The 17,877-nt window shown below is 51.9% G+C and overlaps 1 protein-coding gene across 29 annotated transcripts in view; it reads right to left on the bottom strand.

Annotated features, from left to right (window-relative positions):
- Nucleotides 1-83: 83 nt before the first annotated feature.
- ATP6V1C2 (ATPase H+ transporting V1 subunit C2) overlaps nt 84-17,877 on the bottom strand; it is a 61,064-nt gene continuing 43,270 nt past the window's right edge. For 12 of the 29 annotated variants that reach the window (XM_086325595.1, XM_086325596.1, XM_086325590.1 and 9 more), the window contains 8 exons: nt 14,550-14,641; nt 12,218-12,316; nt 11,573-11,641; nt 9,301-9,393; nt 9,091-9,184; nt 5,557-5,654; nt 608-740; nt 84-355 (listed from right to left, as the gene is read on the bottom strand). In XM_086325595.1, the coding sequence (XP_086181721.1) occupies nt 266-355; nt 608-740; nt 5,557-5,654; nt 9,091-9,184; nt 9,301-9,393; nt 11,573-11,641; nt 12,218-12,316; nt 14,550-14,641 (768 nt within the window). In that variant the 3' untranslated portion in view covers nt 84-265. Of the gene's footprint in view, nt 356-607; nt 741-5,556; nt 5,655-5,883; nt 6,615-9,090; nt 9,185-9,300; nt 9,394-11,572; nt 11,642-12,217; nt 12,317-14,549; nt 14,642-17,877 lie in introns of those variants that run through there. The other 17 variants (XM_086325584.1, XM_086325583.1, XM_086325586.1 and 14 more) reach the window with 2 other exon arrangements.

Raw genomic sequence — 17,877 nt, 5'->3', positions numbered from 1 at the left:
TAGATAGTCCCCATTCATGTGAGACATTCAGAAAACGGAACTTTTGAAATACGTTAGAATATAAGTGAAGAGACAATTCAAAGGACTGAGAACATTTCTTTACTGTAACTTATAAAAAATAAATACAACTGTCTCTAATCTTTGTGAGCAATTTCTCTAAAAATCTAAAATCTGTAGGATACTTAAATTGTTCTCGGGCTAGAGGAAAGAAGTGTCTGTAGTAGTTCACAGGGATACTGAAGTTTAGCGGTACCAGCTCATCTTTCTAGTCGAGAAGACTAAGGTCGATGTGGAAGTAGACGTAAGGAAAGTAGTCTTGGTTGCTGAGTTGGAGTCCAGGGATCTCCACGGATGCCTGCAAAAGATGTCACGTTAGTGCATAAGCTCATCTCGTTTTGTTTCCGTGTGAGGAAAGCTCTCTAGGCATTGGCCGCAATTTCTGCCTGCCACAGTCCACCCCAACTCAACGCAGTCTCTTGTTAACCTTTCACATTTGTGAAGTGTAGATTTTTCTAATAGTCTGGCAGGTACCGTTTTGGGGGAATAGCTCCATGTGGAGAGGCTGACCTTACTGTAAAAGGCAGCTTTCTCTGGATGATATACCTACATCCAATATACTTGCAGCTGCAACTTCATCCAGATGCCTGAAGACGGAGTTCAGAACCTGTCGTAAACGTTTGGTGCATGACTTCTTATGAGGCTGGAGGAGAACCGCTTGGAAGTTCACTGGCAGTCCATACCTGTTGAGGCAGAGCAAGTGTGTAACGAGTTACTGCCAGTATGGGTAAAATGAACCTGACAGTAAATCCTAGTAAGAGTGAAACATCAGCCCACACAGCTTAGGAGAAGAAAACTCAGTTGAGCAGAATGTCAAGGGTCAGGAGTGAGGCTAAATATTAGATCTTTCTGCATAGAAAAATCTCTACAACATGCTCAACAGCTTCTGATGGTGACAGTCTTTGACTAAGAGCCAAGGGGTCCCTTGGGTATGTGTGATTGTCAGGTGGTAAGGGCTCAAGTTGAGGCCGTCCAAAAAATACTTTGACTCCAAAGCCTTTGTCTAAAATGCAACTTAGTGGCTTTACTTTTCTCCACTGAAAGACCAGCACACACAGATCTGGTTTATCAAGATTGTTCATTCCTTTTGCCGAGATTTGGATGGACAGGATTTTAAATGGACTGTGGATGCCAGTGTACATGTAAAAACCACTTGCTGGCAGCTTTTCCTATTGTGTTATCTCAACAACGTATTTACACTGAGACTTCCCTGCTGGCCCAGTGGATAAGAATCCGCCTGTCAATGCAGGATACACGGATTCCATCCCTGGTCCAGGAACATCCCACCTGCCACAGAGCAGCCAAGGGGCTGTGCGCCACAACTACTGAAGCCCGTGGGTCTAGAGCCCGTGCTCGGCAACTAAAGAGTAGCCCCTGCTCTCTACCATTACAGCAAGCCCGCGCACAGCAATGGAGACCCAGTGCAAACAAAAATGTTTACACCGAATAACTATATTAAGTAAATGTGCATCAAGTTCCTCTGTCCATGGGATTTTCCAGGCAAGAGTGCTGGAGTGGATTGCTGTTTCCTTCTCCAGGGGATCTTCCCGACCCAGGAATCAAACCCGGGTCTCCCGCATTGCAGGCAGATGCTTTACCGTCTGAGCCACCAGGGAAGCCCATATATTAAGTAAATGTGCATTTTGTAATGGGTCAGTGTTTTAAATATATATATATATATATATATATATACTACCAGTGCGCAAATGCTTGGATATTCAATACTTACCCATGCTTCACGCCCGAGTCAGGCATGTGAAAGCTGGCCTTGAGATGCCCTTTTATTGCCTAACCTGTTAGTATTCGTTTTTATTTCACAATCAAGGCTCATAAACTAGCCCCTGACTTTCCTGGTCCTCATTTCTGGCTGTTAATGGTGCAAAGCGTTCACTCAAGTCCTGAGGTCTCCTAGTGGGTCTATAGAAAAGTAAAATGAAAGGGCCATTTGTAATTGCCTCACTGTAACCAAGCAAGGCCTTAGGACACTGAGCGAGCGGGGCCCCACCAGAGCCAAGAGGAGGAGGGCCACAGGGGCCGCTGATGCTGGCGGGGAACAGCAGGAGCCCCTGGGCTCGATGGGGTGAGAGGATGGCCCAGCAGACACCCTCATTCCTTCTCTTGTCGTCCAAGCTCCGGCTACCCAGAGGACAACGAGTAGAAGGTCGTAGTGCTTCCTGGAGAGTCCCTGTCGCTTGAGTGAGTAGTGGCTCTCACCCTGCCTTCCCTCCCGAACGTCCCACCCCACTCCCATGCCCTGGGTAGAGACCCCACCGCACACCCACGACCTCACCAGCACAGCTGACCCTGCCCACCGCAGGGAAGTCCAAGCACCAGACTTCAGACTTCTCAAAAGGTGACAGTCACTGATGCAGAGCCCAGGGCACATGTGTGTCTGGAGACAGCATTCCAGCTCACAGATGCAGTAGCCAGATCATCACTCTGCCACCCTCCGACTGGGCACCCCACCACGTTCATCGCCAGATTGCTCTGGGAGGCTGTTTACCTTTCCCCTGAACCAAGAGGCCATCTGCTGAGCTCTGCTCCCCTGACCAGCTGTGAGCTCCTTGTTCACGGTGCTACCCCTGTGTCTGGTGAGTAACAGACACCCCCAGCTAGACACTGGCTACAGGAATGCTCTTTGCCCCTCGCCCAGCCTCCACGCTCTGTACCCCTTCCTTATCCCACCCTCCTTTTGGTTTCAGGGCTTCCATATTTTCCCTAGACCCTTCCAGTCCTCTCCCTGCTAGCTGTCCCTCCTGGTCAGTTCGAACACCTACTCCATCCTGCTCAGAACAGGCCTTCCAGGTCAGCTCTCCCTCTCCTTTCTCCTCCAGCCGCCACCAGGCTGCCCACTTCTGGACCACTCAGTACAGGAGCCTCCGTCCCCTCGAGGCCCCCTAATGGGGGCCCTCCACCTGCGCCCTCTGTACTAAGAAGGTCGCAGTCACTACCCCTGCCTGCTCACATGCCACCATCGTGCCCTTTTTAAAAATTCCCCCAGCTCTCATCCCACCTATGAGAGCATCCAGGGTCCTACGTCACCAGAGCATCCTTCAGTTACTAGTTGCTCACGCCCAGTGGTCCCATTCCAGAAACACGTCAAGCCTCAACCGTCTGCTTCCTGACTCACCCATCTCTCCCTCCTCCGGCCTCTGACATCCCCATGGGCTTCTCTGCCCCAACTCCTTAGAGGCTGGGCTCCCCTTTGGTGTACCCTCTGAATGACCCTCTGTAGGTGAGCTCATCCAAACACATCAACCGTCATTGGTCATTCCCTAACATCCATTCTCCACCAAGTCCTCTCCCAAGATCCAGACTAATTAATTACCCAGCTACCTTGCTGGCTTCTCCAGTCTCATCACCGTCCCACCACTCACCCAGGGCCCATTTCCATTTTCATCTTGGGTGATTTAAGCGCCTGACAATGAACCAGCACTTCCTCCACTGAGGGTTGGTCCACTTCTCTTTGATGTCATTCAGGCCACAAACGTAGAACACCTCCTCTCTATCCAACTCCAGGCTGGGTGACAGGCAGAGAGGGAAGTCACCCCAGCCCTCCCCTCCAGCTCCCAGAGTAGGGAAAAAGGACAGAACCAACTCTGAGGAAAGACCAAGGACCAATTGAGGGCAATTGAGGGCAAGGCCAAGGGGTCGGAGGAATAAGATAACAGGTGAACTGTAGCCATCTGCTCTAATCAAGTTGCTTTAACATCTGTTTTCTTAGCTCATGCGTGCTCCGTACGATGGAATATGAAAAAGTCATGAAAAAAGATCAAGTATCTCTATGCATAGTGATGAGACTATAAGTAGATGAAAAAAAAAAATTGTAGAACATCAAGTATAAATGACCCAACTTGGGAAAGAAGAGTCTTAAAACCATTAACTGGGTTAATCCATGGGTGGTGGAACTGACAGGAACTTACTTTCCACAGTACCTATTTCTGAACTTGAATTTTTTTTTAACAGTAGTGATGTATTACAACTATTCAGGAGAAATAAAAGTATAGGTTTTAAGAATGTCATACATTTATAGTTTTGAATAGAATTGTTTTTGCATATACTTCCCTTTTACTGAGCTTAAACACAATATTCGGGACCTCTGTGGACCATCTGGACCTCACTCTTGAGCAAAATGGGCCTCCAGTAAGGATGGCAGGCTTTGCTGTACTGAGCCTGAGGACCAATGATTTTCAAGGTGAGCAGGGACAGACTGGGGCCTGTTGATGTCTGGAATACTCCGGGTTATCCTGAGTCTGCCCTTCAGCCCGTTGTCACAATGCTTGCCATGACAGAGGTCTGAGATGTCTGAGAGAGGACGAGGAGCCACGTCAGACCCAGCTTGTGCTTGGACAAAACCACATGAAGGATGAGCTGGAGGCAGAGGACCAAGGAAGAGCCTTTGGCAACAGCTGGGAAGGAGATGGTGAAAGAGAGAGACAGAGAGAGAGAGCAAGGGTCAAGGCAGGATGGAGGCTTGTCAGGGGTGCTGTGATGTGGAGGGAGGGGGAAGGCCGTAAGGATGAGGGGAGGGAGGCGTCCAAGGGGGCCCTGAAGTTTGGGGAGGAACCTGAGGCCATTGGCAGATACGAGGATCAGGAGGAAAGGACTGGGAGGGAAGATGAGCCAGGAGTCCAGGGGAAGCCTCTGGGAAAATGAATAGCAGGGGGCACCCAGGAAGCCTGGGCAAGGAAAAGAGAGCGGGGCACTCCACCAGGCAGGTGTGGGATGGGGTCCTGAGGACGCCTTTGGTGTGCACACGGAAGGGGCCCAGCAAGACCACCCAGAGGGGCCAAGGGGCCACTGGACCTGCAGGCCTGAGCAAACCAAGCTTTGGGAATGGGGGTGCAGTCAGCTACATGCAGTGCTGCCAAGACCCCCCACACACACACCAATAGTTCAGGACACAGATGTTCAAATGGGCTTCCGGAAAAGTTTCCTGCTTGACTCCATTTTTGTAAACATTTTATAAAAATCATGCATATCTGCAAATTTAAAAAAACAAACTCAAAAAGCCTGAAGGATGCTAGGAACACCAGTGAGTTAGCAGTGTTTCCTCTTGGTGTTAAAGTTACAGGTGATTTTTCTTCATTCTTTGTGCTTACCTGTAGTTGCCAAGTTTTCCACAAAAGAGTGAACCTATTTTGCATTTGTTAAAAAAGAGGTAAAGTAAGTTTTGTTGTTGTAGGTTTGTTTGGGTTTTATATTTTGTGCTGCCTTGAGGGCTAGGCCTCAAAACTCAAGGACGGAAACAGTGCTGGTGTTTCCTGCAGGAGCAAGACGCCAGCCTGACAGGAGACTCAGAGCACAGGAGAGCAGGGGCCTCAGGACTGAGGGAAGGTTTATTGGAGTCAGGAATCCCTAAGCTTGTTACCAAGAGCCAAGAATTGCAGAAGAGGGTAGGAAGGCCAGGGCTGTCCCAGAGCCTGGCAGGGTGGGGGGGTCCTGGTTGGAAGGAGGGTGGCAGAGCCCAGGTGGCCCCAGAGCATCACGTCTACGCACCTGAGCACAGACTCCACAAATACTCTCAGTGCCTTGAGGTGGATCCAGGCAACAAAGGCTTCGCTGAAGTGGACCTTGAGCCATCGCAGCAGCGGGCCCTGCAGAGGATAGGAGAGCGGTGACCCCTCCCGGCCACTCCACCCGACGCCTGGCCAACAGAGGGACGTGGGTTTTGGCAGAACGAGCCCCAAGCCGAGAAGAAATGCCCAGTGGCCCACAGAAGCAGCAGGTCGGTCGGACAAGGCCCAGGGCCAGGCCTGGTTGTGTGTTCTCCAGGGGCCGCCGGTGCCAGGGTGGTTCGGTGGGCCAGCCCACCTGGCACACGCACGGGGCCACTGCCAACCAAGCTGCAGTAGCTGACCCAGGGCTTTCCGCAGGCAGCTGGCAGACTTCTCTGTCTGACACTGCGCTGCCAACGAGTCCCCCTTCTGCCAGGTCCTGGCATCATCCACCAGCCACCGCTTTCAGGGGTCTCCTCACGGCCCCACTTCACGGGGCCACAGTCCATCAGCCACAGCAGCTATCACTAATGCTGGCATGGCTGTCTTCCACGGATGCCCAAAGAGGTCAGGGGTGGGTCCAGCTGGGGCACCCAGGGAAGACAGCTGAGATGCCCAACCACCACCACCCCCCCGGCCCCAGCCAGGATGTGCCCCATCACCAGCTCCAGCCACCTCCAGCCAGAACCAAGGCACCCTGGCCAGCAAGCACCCATCACTGCTGGGGGAGCGGAGGGCAGCTCCCAAGAGGCCCTGCAGATTAGGAGGAAGCGTGATTCTGGGGGTCCTTGAATTTAAGACCTCGAAAGCCACAGTAGGTAACAGGAAAGGCGAGGATTTGTTTTCTCCCAAAGGTGCCTGCGCGGGCGGGCGAGGATGTGCGAGCCGGGGAACCCCAGGGCTCCCGGGGGGGTTGCTTACCTCACCCTCGCCCTCATTCTCTCTCTCTCTGTCGCTCTGCCCCGCAGCGGGCCTATCGGGGTTCCCTAGCGGGGTTACCTTAACCTTGTGGTCCGGGAAGGTGGATGATCCCTTTTTAAGAGCAACACAGGAAGTTTGCTAAGGGCACAGAAATTATTTATTAATCTTTCAGCAAACAGGCAGCACAAAACAGAAATCATTCTCACGGCTTGAAAAGCACGTGCTTAGCGACTCAGGAATGCCGGCCCACCCTCTGGGAACTTGCGTGCTGGTTGGACTGGAAGGCATGATGATGCCCTTGGCCTGCTGGGAGTGGGATGGGGGGGTGGGTGGCAGAGGGCATTAAAGACCTGGGATTCCACATTTCAGGGGCAGAGTCCACAGCCCCTCCCTCGGCCTAGCCAGGAGCTTTTCCATATTGGCACCATCCAGCTCCACCTGCCAGGCTGTGTGGGCTCCGTCAGGGTGTCTCCCCCAAGGTCAGCCCACAATCGCCTCTTCAGCAATCGGAGTGCACTTAGGCATGTTGCAGGCAGGAAATAGGTCAAGCACCCTTTAACATCTTTCTGTGCAAACGGGCAAAGCCCAGGAAAATCCTGGCCTGTACTCTTAAAGGGGGCTGAAACCCGGGATCCAACCCGGTCCCTCCGGTTAACAAGTTAATGACAGAGACGCAGGACACTGGTCCCACCTCAAAGAAGGCTAAAGGCGGGAAGAGATTCTTAAGCTGGGGTAGGGCTGACCCCAGCTGACCCTGCTCGAGGGCGCACCGCAAGAGCCTCATAAGGAACTAAATGTTTCAGTGTGTCTCCTTTGGGGCTCCGGTTCCCCCTCCAGGGAGGCTGGGCAGGGCTCCCCGGGGCAGCCAGGGCTGCAGAAGTCTACACCACATGAAGAAGCGCCAGTGAGCAACCCGAGGCGGAGGTGCAGGCGTCAGGTTCAGGTGTATCACTGTGATCCCCAGGGGGGTCTGTGCCAGCTTGGAGATGTGTGCCAAAGGCCCTGGACACCCGTGAAAGGTGCCACCATCGAGCAACGCCATGGGGGGCCGGGGCCAGGACTGAGGCAAGCGGGGAGAGGCCTCAGCTAAAGAGTGGGCTCGAACGCCCTTGGGTTATTTTGGTTTCGGGTGGGCTGGGGTAAAGGAGGACACCCTTTGGCCTCAGCTCCGGCTGGTGATCATCCTTTCTGCTGATGAGTGTGGTCTGAGACAAGGGGCTTAGGGCTCCAGCTCAGTTCTTAGCCTCAGGAAGGGGCGCCAAGCCCTGGCGCCTCGGCCGGAGCCCAACAGATTATAGATCTAAGAAGTGTGTGTTCCCTTGTGTGCTCGTGCCTTTCTCCTCGAGGGGCGTGTGTGCTAAGTCGCTCCAGTCGTGTCCGACTCTGTGCGACCCTGTGTACAGTAGCCCGCCAGGCTCCTCAGTCCACGAGATTCTCCAGGTAAGAATACTGGAGCAGGTAGCTATGCCCACCTCCAGGGGACAGGGGCTGAAACCCCCCACAGGTACTTCTATGTCATCAGTTTCCGTTTCCTCCTCAAAGAAGGATGGGCTGATCCGGTGGGGATCGGGAGGCCCCATTATGGGGGGCTCTGAGCCTGGTTCTCACTCGGAGGCCATGTGTCTGCAGTCCCTCTGCAAAGGTCACTGACCTGAGAGGTCAGGTGGGACACGCAGAATGCCCAGCCCGAGGCCGGAGGAGGCCCTGGGCAAACACACGGCCCATGGAAGGCACTCGCACGTCACCCAAACACACACATAGCCTCGTGTTTACACACTGGACCTCCCTCTCCTCCCTCCTCTCGATACTAGAGGCTGAACTGGAAGCTTCTCTGAGAACCCTCCCTGGTGGGGCCAGTGGGGGATGGGGACCTGAAAACATCCCACGGGGCTCAGGCTCACTCCAAGTCCCGAATGTGCCCATTTTACAGAGTCACAGCCGCACCGCTCACACGTCAACAATGAAAACCTGTTTTTCTCCCCCTTGAGCTCAGCTGCCCTCACACAGGAGAAGGTTCTGAGTGGCAGTGGTCGGAAGTTTCTGGGAGAAGCACCCACTCTGCTAAAAGCCTGGGGGAGGTAAGTACAGGTGCTGGTGACTGGTCACGTCCCTCCGGGAGGTCACGCAGGCCAGGCCTTCAGGTGACCGCTGGCTGCACTCTGCAAAGTAGTGGCCGCTCTTGGCACAAGTGCTGTTGCCTGAAGTGCCAACAGCCTCGCCCAACCTCCAGGGGCTGGCGAGGTCCTCTCCCTGGGCTCGTGCTCGCTCGCCTCTCAGAGCCTCACTTTCTCATCCTCAGGACGGAGCCCGGAGTCCCTTCCCGGAGGGCAGGGACTGGCTCGGTGAGATCTGCCGCTGCAGGGCTCACGTGCCACCTCTGGGTTACCGTGCTTGTCACTGTCCCCCAGACCTGCTCCAGCAGCCCCAGGAGGACACGTCCCTGGGGGTATGCACTGGAGGGAGGGGGATGAAGAGCACTGGGGGGTGGGGACTGGGCAGGGCCCTTGTGCTCCAGGCCTGTGGTGCATGGGTGGGAGGTAGGGTGGGGTTGTGGTGGGGTGGGGGCCACCCAGAACCTTCCTGAGAACCCTCCCGGCCAGTATCATATACTCACATATTGTTGCTTCTTATCCGACAACAATCGGGTCATCTCTTCCCTTTCCCTTTTAATTTCTTTTTCGTCATAGTAAAATTCTCGTACAGTGAACCTTAAAACAAGCAAATGAGCGGCTGTGGCTAAGAAGCTTCCAGGCGGGCCAGAAATCACCCCCTCCAAGGGCAGACGAACCAACCTCTGGGAAAACCCACCAAGGCCGGCCCTTACTTATTCTCTTTGGCTTTGGTTTTGAAATCATCGATCACTTTTCGAAACAGAGTCACGGTGAAGAGGCCGCCCTCCTTGTCCTCAGCGATCAACCTGTTGGAGAGAAAGTCTCGTTCACTGGGTGCACCACCAGGCCGCTGAGCCGGGCGGGAAAGAGTCCGTCGTCTCTCCGGGGGCGGTGGGCTGCTGCCAGGGGGGCCCGGTGGTCCAGGCGCAGCGGCCCTGGAAGGAGCGAGGGCACCGGACGAAGGACACCCTTCCTGCATCCTAACTCTAGGCAGTGTGTTGTGAGCAGCCTAACTCAGACTCCTTTCACTCACCCTCCAGGCTAGGGCTGCAGAGGCCTGTGGGTGATCTGAACACAGCCCCTGGAGGAAAATGCTGGAGACTCGCGCAGATCTGGGCTGGTGGTCCGGACATGAACCAGCCAAGACCCAGCTGATCACAGATCTTAATCACCTGGCATGCATAGCAAGTGCCCAGCTCTCGAATGCCACGGTGCAATGAAGCAGGGCAGAGTTCCCATTGGTAAAAACCATCCCACAATGGGCATTTCATGTCCAGTGTCACACTGTTCTAATTAGACACGGCCTCCCTGGTACACCCTGACGTAGGAGTGCTGTGGTCACTGGGACCCGTGTTCTAAGGGCCTTGGCGTCCTGCTGACCACATGACCTGACCAGGGGCCCGGGCAGGGTCTCGGATCACCTTTCCTGCTTCTCCAAGCCACCCATCGGAGCTGACCCAGGATCCAGGAACCTGTCCACAGTCATCTCCAGAGGCTCGCAGGTACCCCCTGACAATGAAGGGCCTGGGGGTTCTAATCTGAGAAGCCAAGCTGCCTCTGGTAGAAGGCTCTCCCTGCATGTGGCCATGGACAGCCAGCCCTGGAGAAAAGTGAACGTTCCGGCCAAACAGGCCAGTTTTGAAGGCAGCTCCTCTGCCAGCCTGCACCCCCTCCACCTCCTGCGGGTACGCTGCCCCCGGCTCACTCCTTCAGCCTCCTCTTGCGATCTCAGGCTGCGACTGTCCTGTTCCCTGCACCCTTCAGTTTAGCTCCTGATTGCTATTGCTTGAGAGCCTGTGACCCAGGGAGAGCCAGCCCTACAGCAGGTGCCAGGCCAGAGGCCTCTGGGCTGGGATGGGAGTGGACAGGGCTGCCCCCACGCTGAGCTCTATGTGCGTCCAAGTGTGTGTGTGTGTGTGTGTGTGCGCGCGCACGTGCGCGTGTGTTAATTGCTCAGTCTTATCTGACTCTTTTTGATCCCATGAACTGCAGCCCCCCAGGCTCCTCTGGCCATGGGATTCTCCAGGCAACAATACTGGAATGGGTTGCCATTCCCTTCTCCAGGGGATCTTCCCAATGCAGGGATCGAACCTGGGTCTTCTTCACTGCAGTTGGATTCTTTACCCTCTGAGCCACAAGACTCACTGTCAAATCATTTCAAATGACAAGCTATTTCAGATACAGGGAAAGGTATAGAGAATGACAAATATCCATGTATCCCCCCTTCCCCCATCAAGCTTAAGACATAGAACAATTTTCAAACAATTGAAGACCCACGTGCCCTCCCAACCACATCTTGCGGCCCACCCCCAGGTCATTGCTGTGCTGTTCAGCATTTCTCATCCTCAAATATCCTGTGATCCGTGCACCTGCATCTCTCAAGTCACATACCATCTGGTCTGTCCATTTGGAGATCTTAAATAATAAATGCCTTCATGCTGTGTGTCCCCTTCTACAATTTTCTCTCCACTTCACATCGTACAGTGAGATCTATGCCTGTTCCTGCCTACAGCACTAAATCCTTGGTTTTCCCCACTGGGTGGCACTCATGGGTTGAATATATTCCTCCATCTCTTCTAAGTCACTTTTCCAGCCCTCCCTGGCCGCTCCTGCTCTGACCCCAGCAGGCCACACGCCGAGACTCTTCCTTCCCTACTCATGTTCTGCGGTTATCATGGCCAGGCCCTTGCTTGACCCGCAAGTGGGGAAGAATCTAGCCAGGATAAGCATGCAGAACAGAGTGCTGCTCAGGCCTTGCAAGCGCTGAGGGCCAGAAGGTAGTCAGGATGGGCTTCCTGGAGGAGACGGCAAGGGAGCAGACTTCTGAAAGATGGAGGGAGTCTGGCCTGTGGCTGAGTGTGTGGCCATGAACGAACATGTGTGGAGGGCTGAGGGCCCTTGCATCTCTGGGATATGTTTGGTGGCTGGGTGTCCCAGAGTGCCCATACATGGCCCCCCAAACCCAGGACCTGAGGCCTCACTTACTTGGTTGACCGTGGGACCACCATGTCTGAGAGGGATTCATAGGTTTTTTGCCATTGTACGTAACTCGGCCTGCAAGAGTACAGAATCGTTCAATGATTTTTGAAGAAAAGGCTGTAAGGTGTCCTGAGTGTCTAGGAAATTGCATGCCCTTTTCCCTGAGGGACTGGGGGGAGCAGGGCTGGGGGCCAGACAGCACCCCAAACATCCCCCGAGGCCCTGCCACGGACACTGGAATGCTCACCTCCCTAGGAGGCCCCAGGCAGCAGGGAGGGGCCCGTGGGAAGGACTCAGTGGAGACTCCAGCTGGGAGCTCTAATCCCAGGCCTGTGTGACCTTGGGCAGGCCAGCTGAGCTCTCGGGTTTTAGGACTAGGGAGCAATAGCAGCCCCCAGGCCTGTGTGAGATGCCTCCTCTGTATGGCATCTGACAACGGTGGACGGATGTCTGAGAAACGGCCACTCCTGTCACTATGACCACCACAGCTCTATCAGCTGCTCCTGAAACCAACTCCACAGCTGCCATTTAGGGCCCTGGCATCTGGCCGTGGTGGGCTCTCCCTTCCTCTCCACTGAGCAGGACGATTTCCTTTGTGATCGCCAACCCAGCCCCAAACCCCCAACCCCCCTCTCACTCTGGCCCGCTTACTTGGGGACAATGACCAGCAGTGTGATCAGGTACTCGGAATCCAGCACGAAGTCTTCTTTGCTCACAATGTCGCTCAGGGTCCGAGTGAAGAGGTTTCCCCTGGATTCACGGGGGACAAAGAGGTGGGGTCAGCAGAAAGGCACGTGGAGGCACCCCTGGGCACACCCCTAGGGCCGAGGGGGACAGGAAGGTTTGGGATACTCCCCAGGGAGGGGCGGGGACCCTGGGCCATGTGTCCCCCGGCTCTGTGTCTGGGCGGCCAGAACTGCAGTGGCTGGCAGGACCCCAGGTGCCATCACCAGTCACCCGAGCTGAATTCAACACTTTGGCTGCCGGCGCTGCCCTGGTACAAGCCACCGGCTGTTAGGGGGGGATCGCTGGTGGCAGGCAGCGTAAGTTACACAAGTGGCAATGCAGTGGCTGGACCAAGAAGCCACCTGGGCTGTGCTGGGCAAACCAGCCCTGATGAGGGCTCCGTTGCACATTACACGCCTTGCTGGTCCAGCAGCCAGGAGACATTCACCTGAAATAGCTTTGCATGTGTGTCCAGCGGAGCCTAGTCTCATTGAGGTCATGGTATTTTCTAGAACAGGGACCAAGGCTATTGTACCAGCAATTGGGCCAAAATTACAGTTCCTGAGATGCTCTGTGGTATCAGTGCATAGTTGTCCAGTTGCTCAGTCGTGTCCAACTGTTTGTGACCCCATGAACTGAAGCACTCCAGGCTTCCCTATCCTTCACTATCTCTCGGAGTTCGCTCAAACTCATGTCCATCGAGTTGGCAATGCCATCCAACCATCTCATCCTCTGTCGTCCCCTTCTCCTCCTGCCTCCAATCCTTCCAACAAGGTCTTTTCCAGTCAGCCGGTGCTTCGAATGAGGAGGCCAAAGGATTGGAGCTTCAGCTTCAGCTTCAGTCCTTCCAATGAATATTCAGGACTGATCTCCTTTAGGATGGACTGGGTGGATCTCCTTGCAGTCCAAGGGACTCTCAAGAGTCTTCTCCAACACCACAGTTCAAACGCATCAATTCTTCGGTGCTCACCTTTCTTCAGGTCCATCTCTCACATCCATACGTGACTACTTGAAAAACCATAGGTTTGACTACAGGGACCTTTGTTGGCAAAGTGATGTCTCTGCTTTTTAACGTGATGTCTAGGTTGGTCATAGCTTTTCTTCCTAGGAGCAAGCGTCTTCTAATTCCATGGCTACAGTCATCATCCACAGTGATTTTGGAGCCCAAGAAAACGCAGTCTGTCACTGTTGCATCAGTGCACAGGCTGTGATGTTAACTTATACCTAAGCACAGATGCGTCCCAAGGAAAGCGTTCTCAAGCCCTCAGTCAAGGCTGAAGAGCCGTCCTGCAGAGGCTCTCTAGCCTACCCCGCCCCAGAGCTTACACCTCTCTCCTCCCCCTGCCAACCAGCCATCACTGAAAAGGCCTTTAGGGGCCCTCTCCAAAGGCCCCCTGCACGTGCCTTCCTGTCCCGGACTCCTTGTGCTATTAGACCTTATCTGTCTGATTTACACCCGTACCCCTTGTGCAAAGCACACTTTCCATGAATGTTTGTTGAATGAATAATTGTGAGTTCTCCAAGTGCAGAAATGATACTTAATTCTGCTTTGTACCTTCAGGGCCTAATATTAGGCCTGAGTGGGCTTTCCCAGTGATAAAGAATCCGTCTGCCAATGCAGGATATGCAAGAGTCATGGGTTCAATCCCTGGGTCAGGAAGACCTCCTGGAATACCAAATGGCAACCCACTCCAATATTCTTGCCCGGGAAATCTCATGGACAGAGGAGGCTGATGGGCTACAGTCCATGGGGTCACAAAGAGTCGGACATGACTGAGCCACTGATGGCACACACACATAAGGCCTGAGTGTAGTAGGTACATAATAATAATTGAGCAAGGAATTCCCTGGTGGTTCCAATGGTTAGGACTCTGCACTTTCGCTGTAGTGGCCTGGGTTTAGTCCCTGGTCAGGGAACTAAGATCCCACAAGATGCAAGCTGTGGCCGAAAAAAACCCCAAAAAAACCCATTGCTCGAAAGAATTAACAGAAGAGGGAGGTAGACACCGACCCACTTCACCCTCAGCTCCTTCACTCAGTGTATATGCTCAAAGGATCAACCACTGTGACTGCTGACCTCCCCACCCAGCACACAGCTCATGAACATGCAGGAGTGCCTCTGGCCTTCCCGCTCAGACACGGACAGATACAGACCTTGGCTCAGCCAATGATCTCAAACGCATGGGTATAAGCCCAGCCTGGACCCCAACTCAGCCAGGCCCTGAGGCCGCCAGGAGCCCAGGGCCCGAATACTCACATGGATTTCTTCTCCAGATTTTCTAGGTTTGTCTTCAGAGTGTTGTAGGCAGCTGTTCGGGACTTCAGGTCTATCTCGATCTGTGCCAGTTGCTAGTTGGAAAAGCAAAAGAGAGTTTAAAAAGTTGGTTTAACTTCTCAAAATTGCCGCAAATTGCTCCTGGTGCAGTTAAGGAAAAACTGCACCCTGCCCATTTGCTGGAATGGCTTACATTCTTCTTCCTTCTGCTCTCACAGACTGCTGGTAACCCAGCCCTACAGAGAGCCCCACGTTGCAGACAGGAGGCTTGAGATATAAATGGCTTTTCTAGCATTACTCAGTGAGTGGAGTCTTGTTCTTATTCAAGCCCATCTCAGACTCTCACAACCCTCCAGCCCCCACTCCACAGGCCCTCAGTTCAGTTGCTCAATTGTGTCTGACTCTCTGTGATTCCATGGATTACAGCAAGCCAGGCTTCCCTGTCCATCATCAACTCCTAGAGCTTACTCAAACTCATGTCCATCAAGTTGGTGATGCCATCCAACCATCTCATCCTCTGTCATCTCCTTTTCCTCCTGCCTTCAATCTTTCCCAGCATCAGGGTCTTTTCTAATGAGTCAGTTCTTTGCATCAGGTAGCCAAAGTATTGGAGTTTCAGCTTCAGCATCAGTCCTTCCAATGAATATTCAGGATTGATTTCCTTTAGGATGGACTGGTTGGATCTCCTTGCAGTCCAAGGGACTCTCAAGAGTCTTCTCCAACACCACAGTTCAAAAGCATCAATTCTTCAGCACTCAGCTTTCTTTAAGGTCCAACTCTCACATCCATACATGTCGACTAGAAAAACCACAGCCTTGATGAGACAGATCTTTGTCGGCAAAGTAACGTCTCTGCTTTTTATTATGCTGTCTAGGTTGGTCATAGCTTTTCTTCCAAGGAGCATGCGTCTTTTAATTTCATGGCTGCAGTCAATATCTGCAGTGATTGTGGAGCCCAAGAAAATAAAGTCGGTCACTGTTTCCATTACTTCCCCATCTATTTTCCATGAAGTGACGGGACCAGATGGCATGATCTTAGTTTTCTGAATGCTGAGTTCTAAGCCAGCTTTTTCACTCTCCTCTTTTACTTTCATCAAGAGATTCTTTACTTCTTCTTTGCTTTCTGCCATAAGGGTGGTGTCATCTGCACATCTGAGGTGATTAATATTTCTCCTGACAATCTTGATTCCAGCTTGTCGCATGATGTACTCTGCATATAAGTTAAATAAGCAGGGTGACAATATACAGCCTTGATGTACTCCCAGTTTGGGAAAGGAGTTCATCATATACAAATATCCAGAAGTACATCCAGCATATATTTTTATTTCTTCCCTTTTCAAATACAATGGAGAAGGAAATGGCAACCCACTTCAGTATTCTTGACTGGAGAATCTCACGGACAGAGGAGCCTGGTGAGCCTCTGGGGTCCATGGGGTCACACGGAGTCGGACACAACTGAGTGACTAACACACACACACACACACACACACACTGCATATAAGTTAAATAAGCAGGGTGACAACATACAGCCTTGATGTACTCCTTTCCCAATATGTTGTTCCATGTCCAGTTCCAACCGTTGCTTCTTGACAGGTGTCTCAGGAGGCAGGTCAGGTGGTCTGGTACTCCCATCTCTTGAAGAAGTTTCCACAGTCTGTCGTGATCCACACAGTCAAAGGCTTTGATGTAGTCAATGAAGCACAGGTATATGTTTTTCTGGAACTCTCTTGCTTTTTCCATGATCCAACGGATGTTGGCAATTTAATCTCTGGTTCCTCTGCCTTTTCTAAAACCAGCTTGAACATCTGAAAGTTCTCGGTTCACGTACTGTTGAGGCCTAGCTTGAAGAATTTTGAGCATTACTTTGCCAGCGTGTGAGATGAGTGCAATTGTGCAGTAGTTTGAACATTCTTTGGCTTTGTCTTTCTTAGGGACTGGAATGAAAACGGACATTTTCCAGTCCTGTTGCCACTGCTGAGTTTTCCAAATTTGTTGGCATACTGAGTACAGCACTTTCACAGCATCATCTTTTAGGATTTGAAATAGCTCAGCTGGAATTCTAACACCTCCACTAGCTTTGTTCATAGTGATGCTTCCTAAGGCCCACCTGACTTCACATTCCAGGATGTCTGGCTCTGGGTGAGTGATCACAGCTTCGTGGTTATCTGGGTCATGAAGATCTTCTTTGTACAGTTCTTCTGAGTATTCTTGCCATCTCTTCTTAATATCTTCTGCTTCTTTTAGGTCCATACCATTTCTGTCCTTTATTGAGCCCATCTTTGCATGAAATTTTCCCTTGGTATCTCTAATTTTCTTGAAGCGATCTCTAGTCTTTCCCATTCTATTGTTTTCCTCTATCTCTTTGCACTGATCACTGAGGAAGGCTTTCTTTTCTCTCCTTGCTATTCTTTGGACCTCTGAATTCAGATGGATATATCTTTCCTTTTCTCCTTTGCCTTTAGCTTCTCTTCTTTTCTAAGCTATTTGTAAGGCCTCCTCAGATAACCATTTTGCCTTTTTGCATTTCTTTTTCTTGGAGATGATTTTAATCACCACCTCCTGTACAGTGTCATGAACCTCCATCCATAGTTCTTCAGCCACTCTATCTATCAAATCTAATCCCTTGAATCTATTTGTCACTTCCACTATATAATTCTAAGATTTTATTTAGGTCATACCTGAATGGTCTAGTGGTTTTCTCTACTTTCTTCAATTTCAGTATGGATTTCAATAAGGAGTTCATGATCTGAACCACAGTCAGCTCCCAGTCTTGTTTTTGCTGACTGTATAGCGCCTCTCCATCTTCAGCCACAAAGAATATAATCAGTCTGATTTCAGTGTTGACCATCTGGTGATGTCCATGCATAGTCATCTCGTGTTGTTGGAAGAGGGTGTTTGCTATGACCAGTGCATTCTCTTGGCAGAACTCTATTAGCCTTTGCCTGCTTCATTCTGTACTCCAAGGCCAAATTTGCCTGTTACTCCAGGTACCTCTTGACTTCCTACTTTTGTATTCCAGTCCACTATGATGAAAAGGACATCTTTTTTTTCTGTATTAGTTCTAGAAGGTCTTGTATGCCTTCATAGAACCATTCAACTTCAGCTTCTTCGGCATTGGTGGTTGGGGCATAGACTTGGATTACTGTGATATTGAATGGTTTGCCTTGGAAATGAATAGAGATCATTCTGTTGTTTTTGAGATTGCACCCAAGTACTGATTTTGGACTCTTGTGGACTATGAGGGCTACTCCGTTTCTTCTAAGGGATTCTTGCCCACAGTAGTAGATACAATGGCCATCTGAGTTATATTC

This window comes from Bos grunniens, chromosome 11 (assembly GCF_055505025.1).
Source record: "Bos grunniens cultivar Pamir isolate PY7600 chromosome 11, Bosgru_T2T1.0, whole genome shotgun sequence".
NCBI lineage: Eukaryota > Metazoa > Chordata > Mammalia > Artiodactyla > Bovidae > Bos > Bos grunniens.
This window is presented reverse-complemented; position numbering and strand designations above follow the sequence as displayed.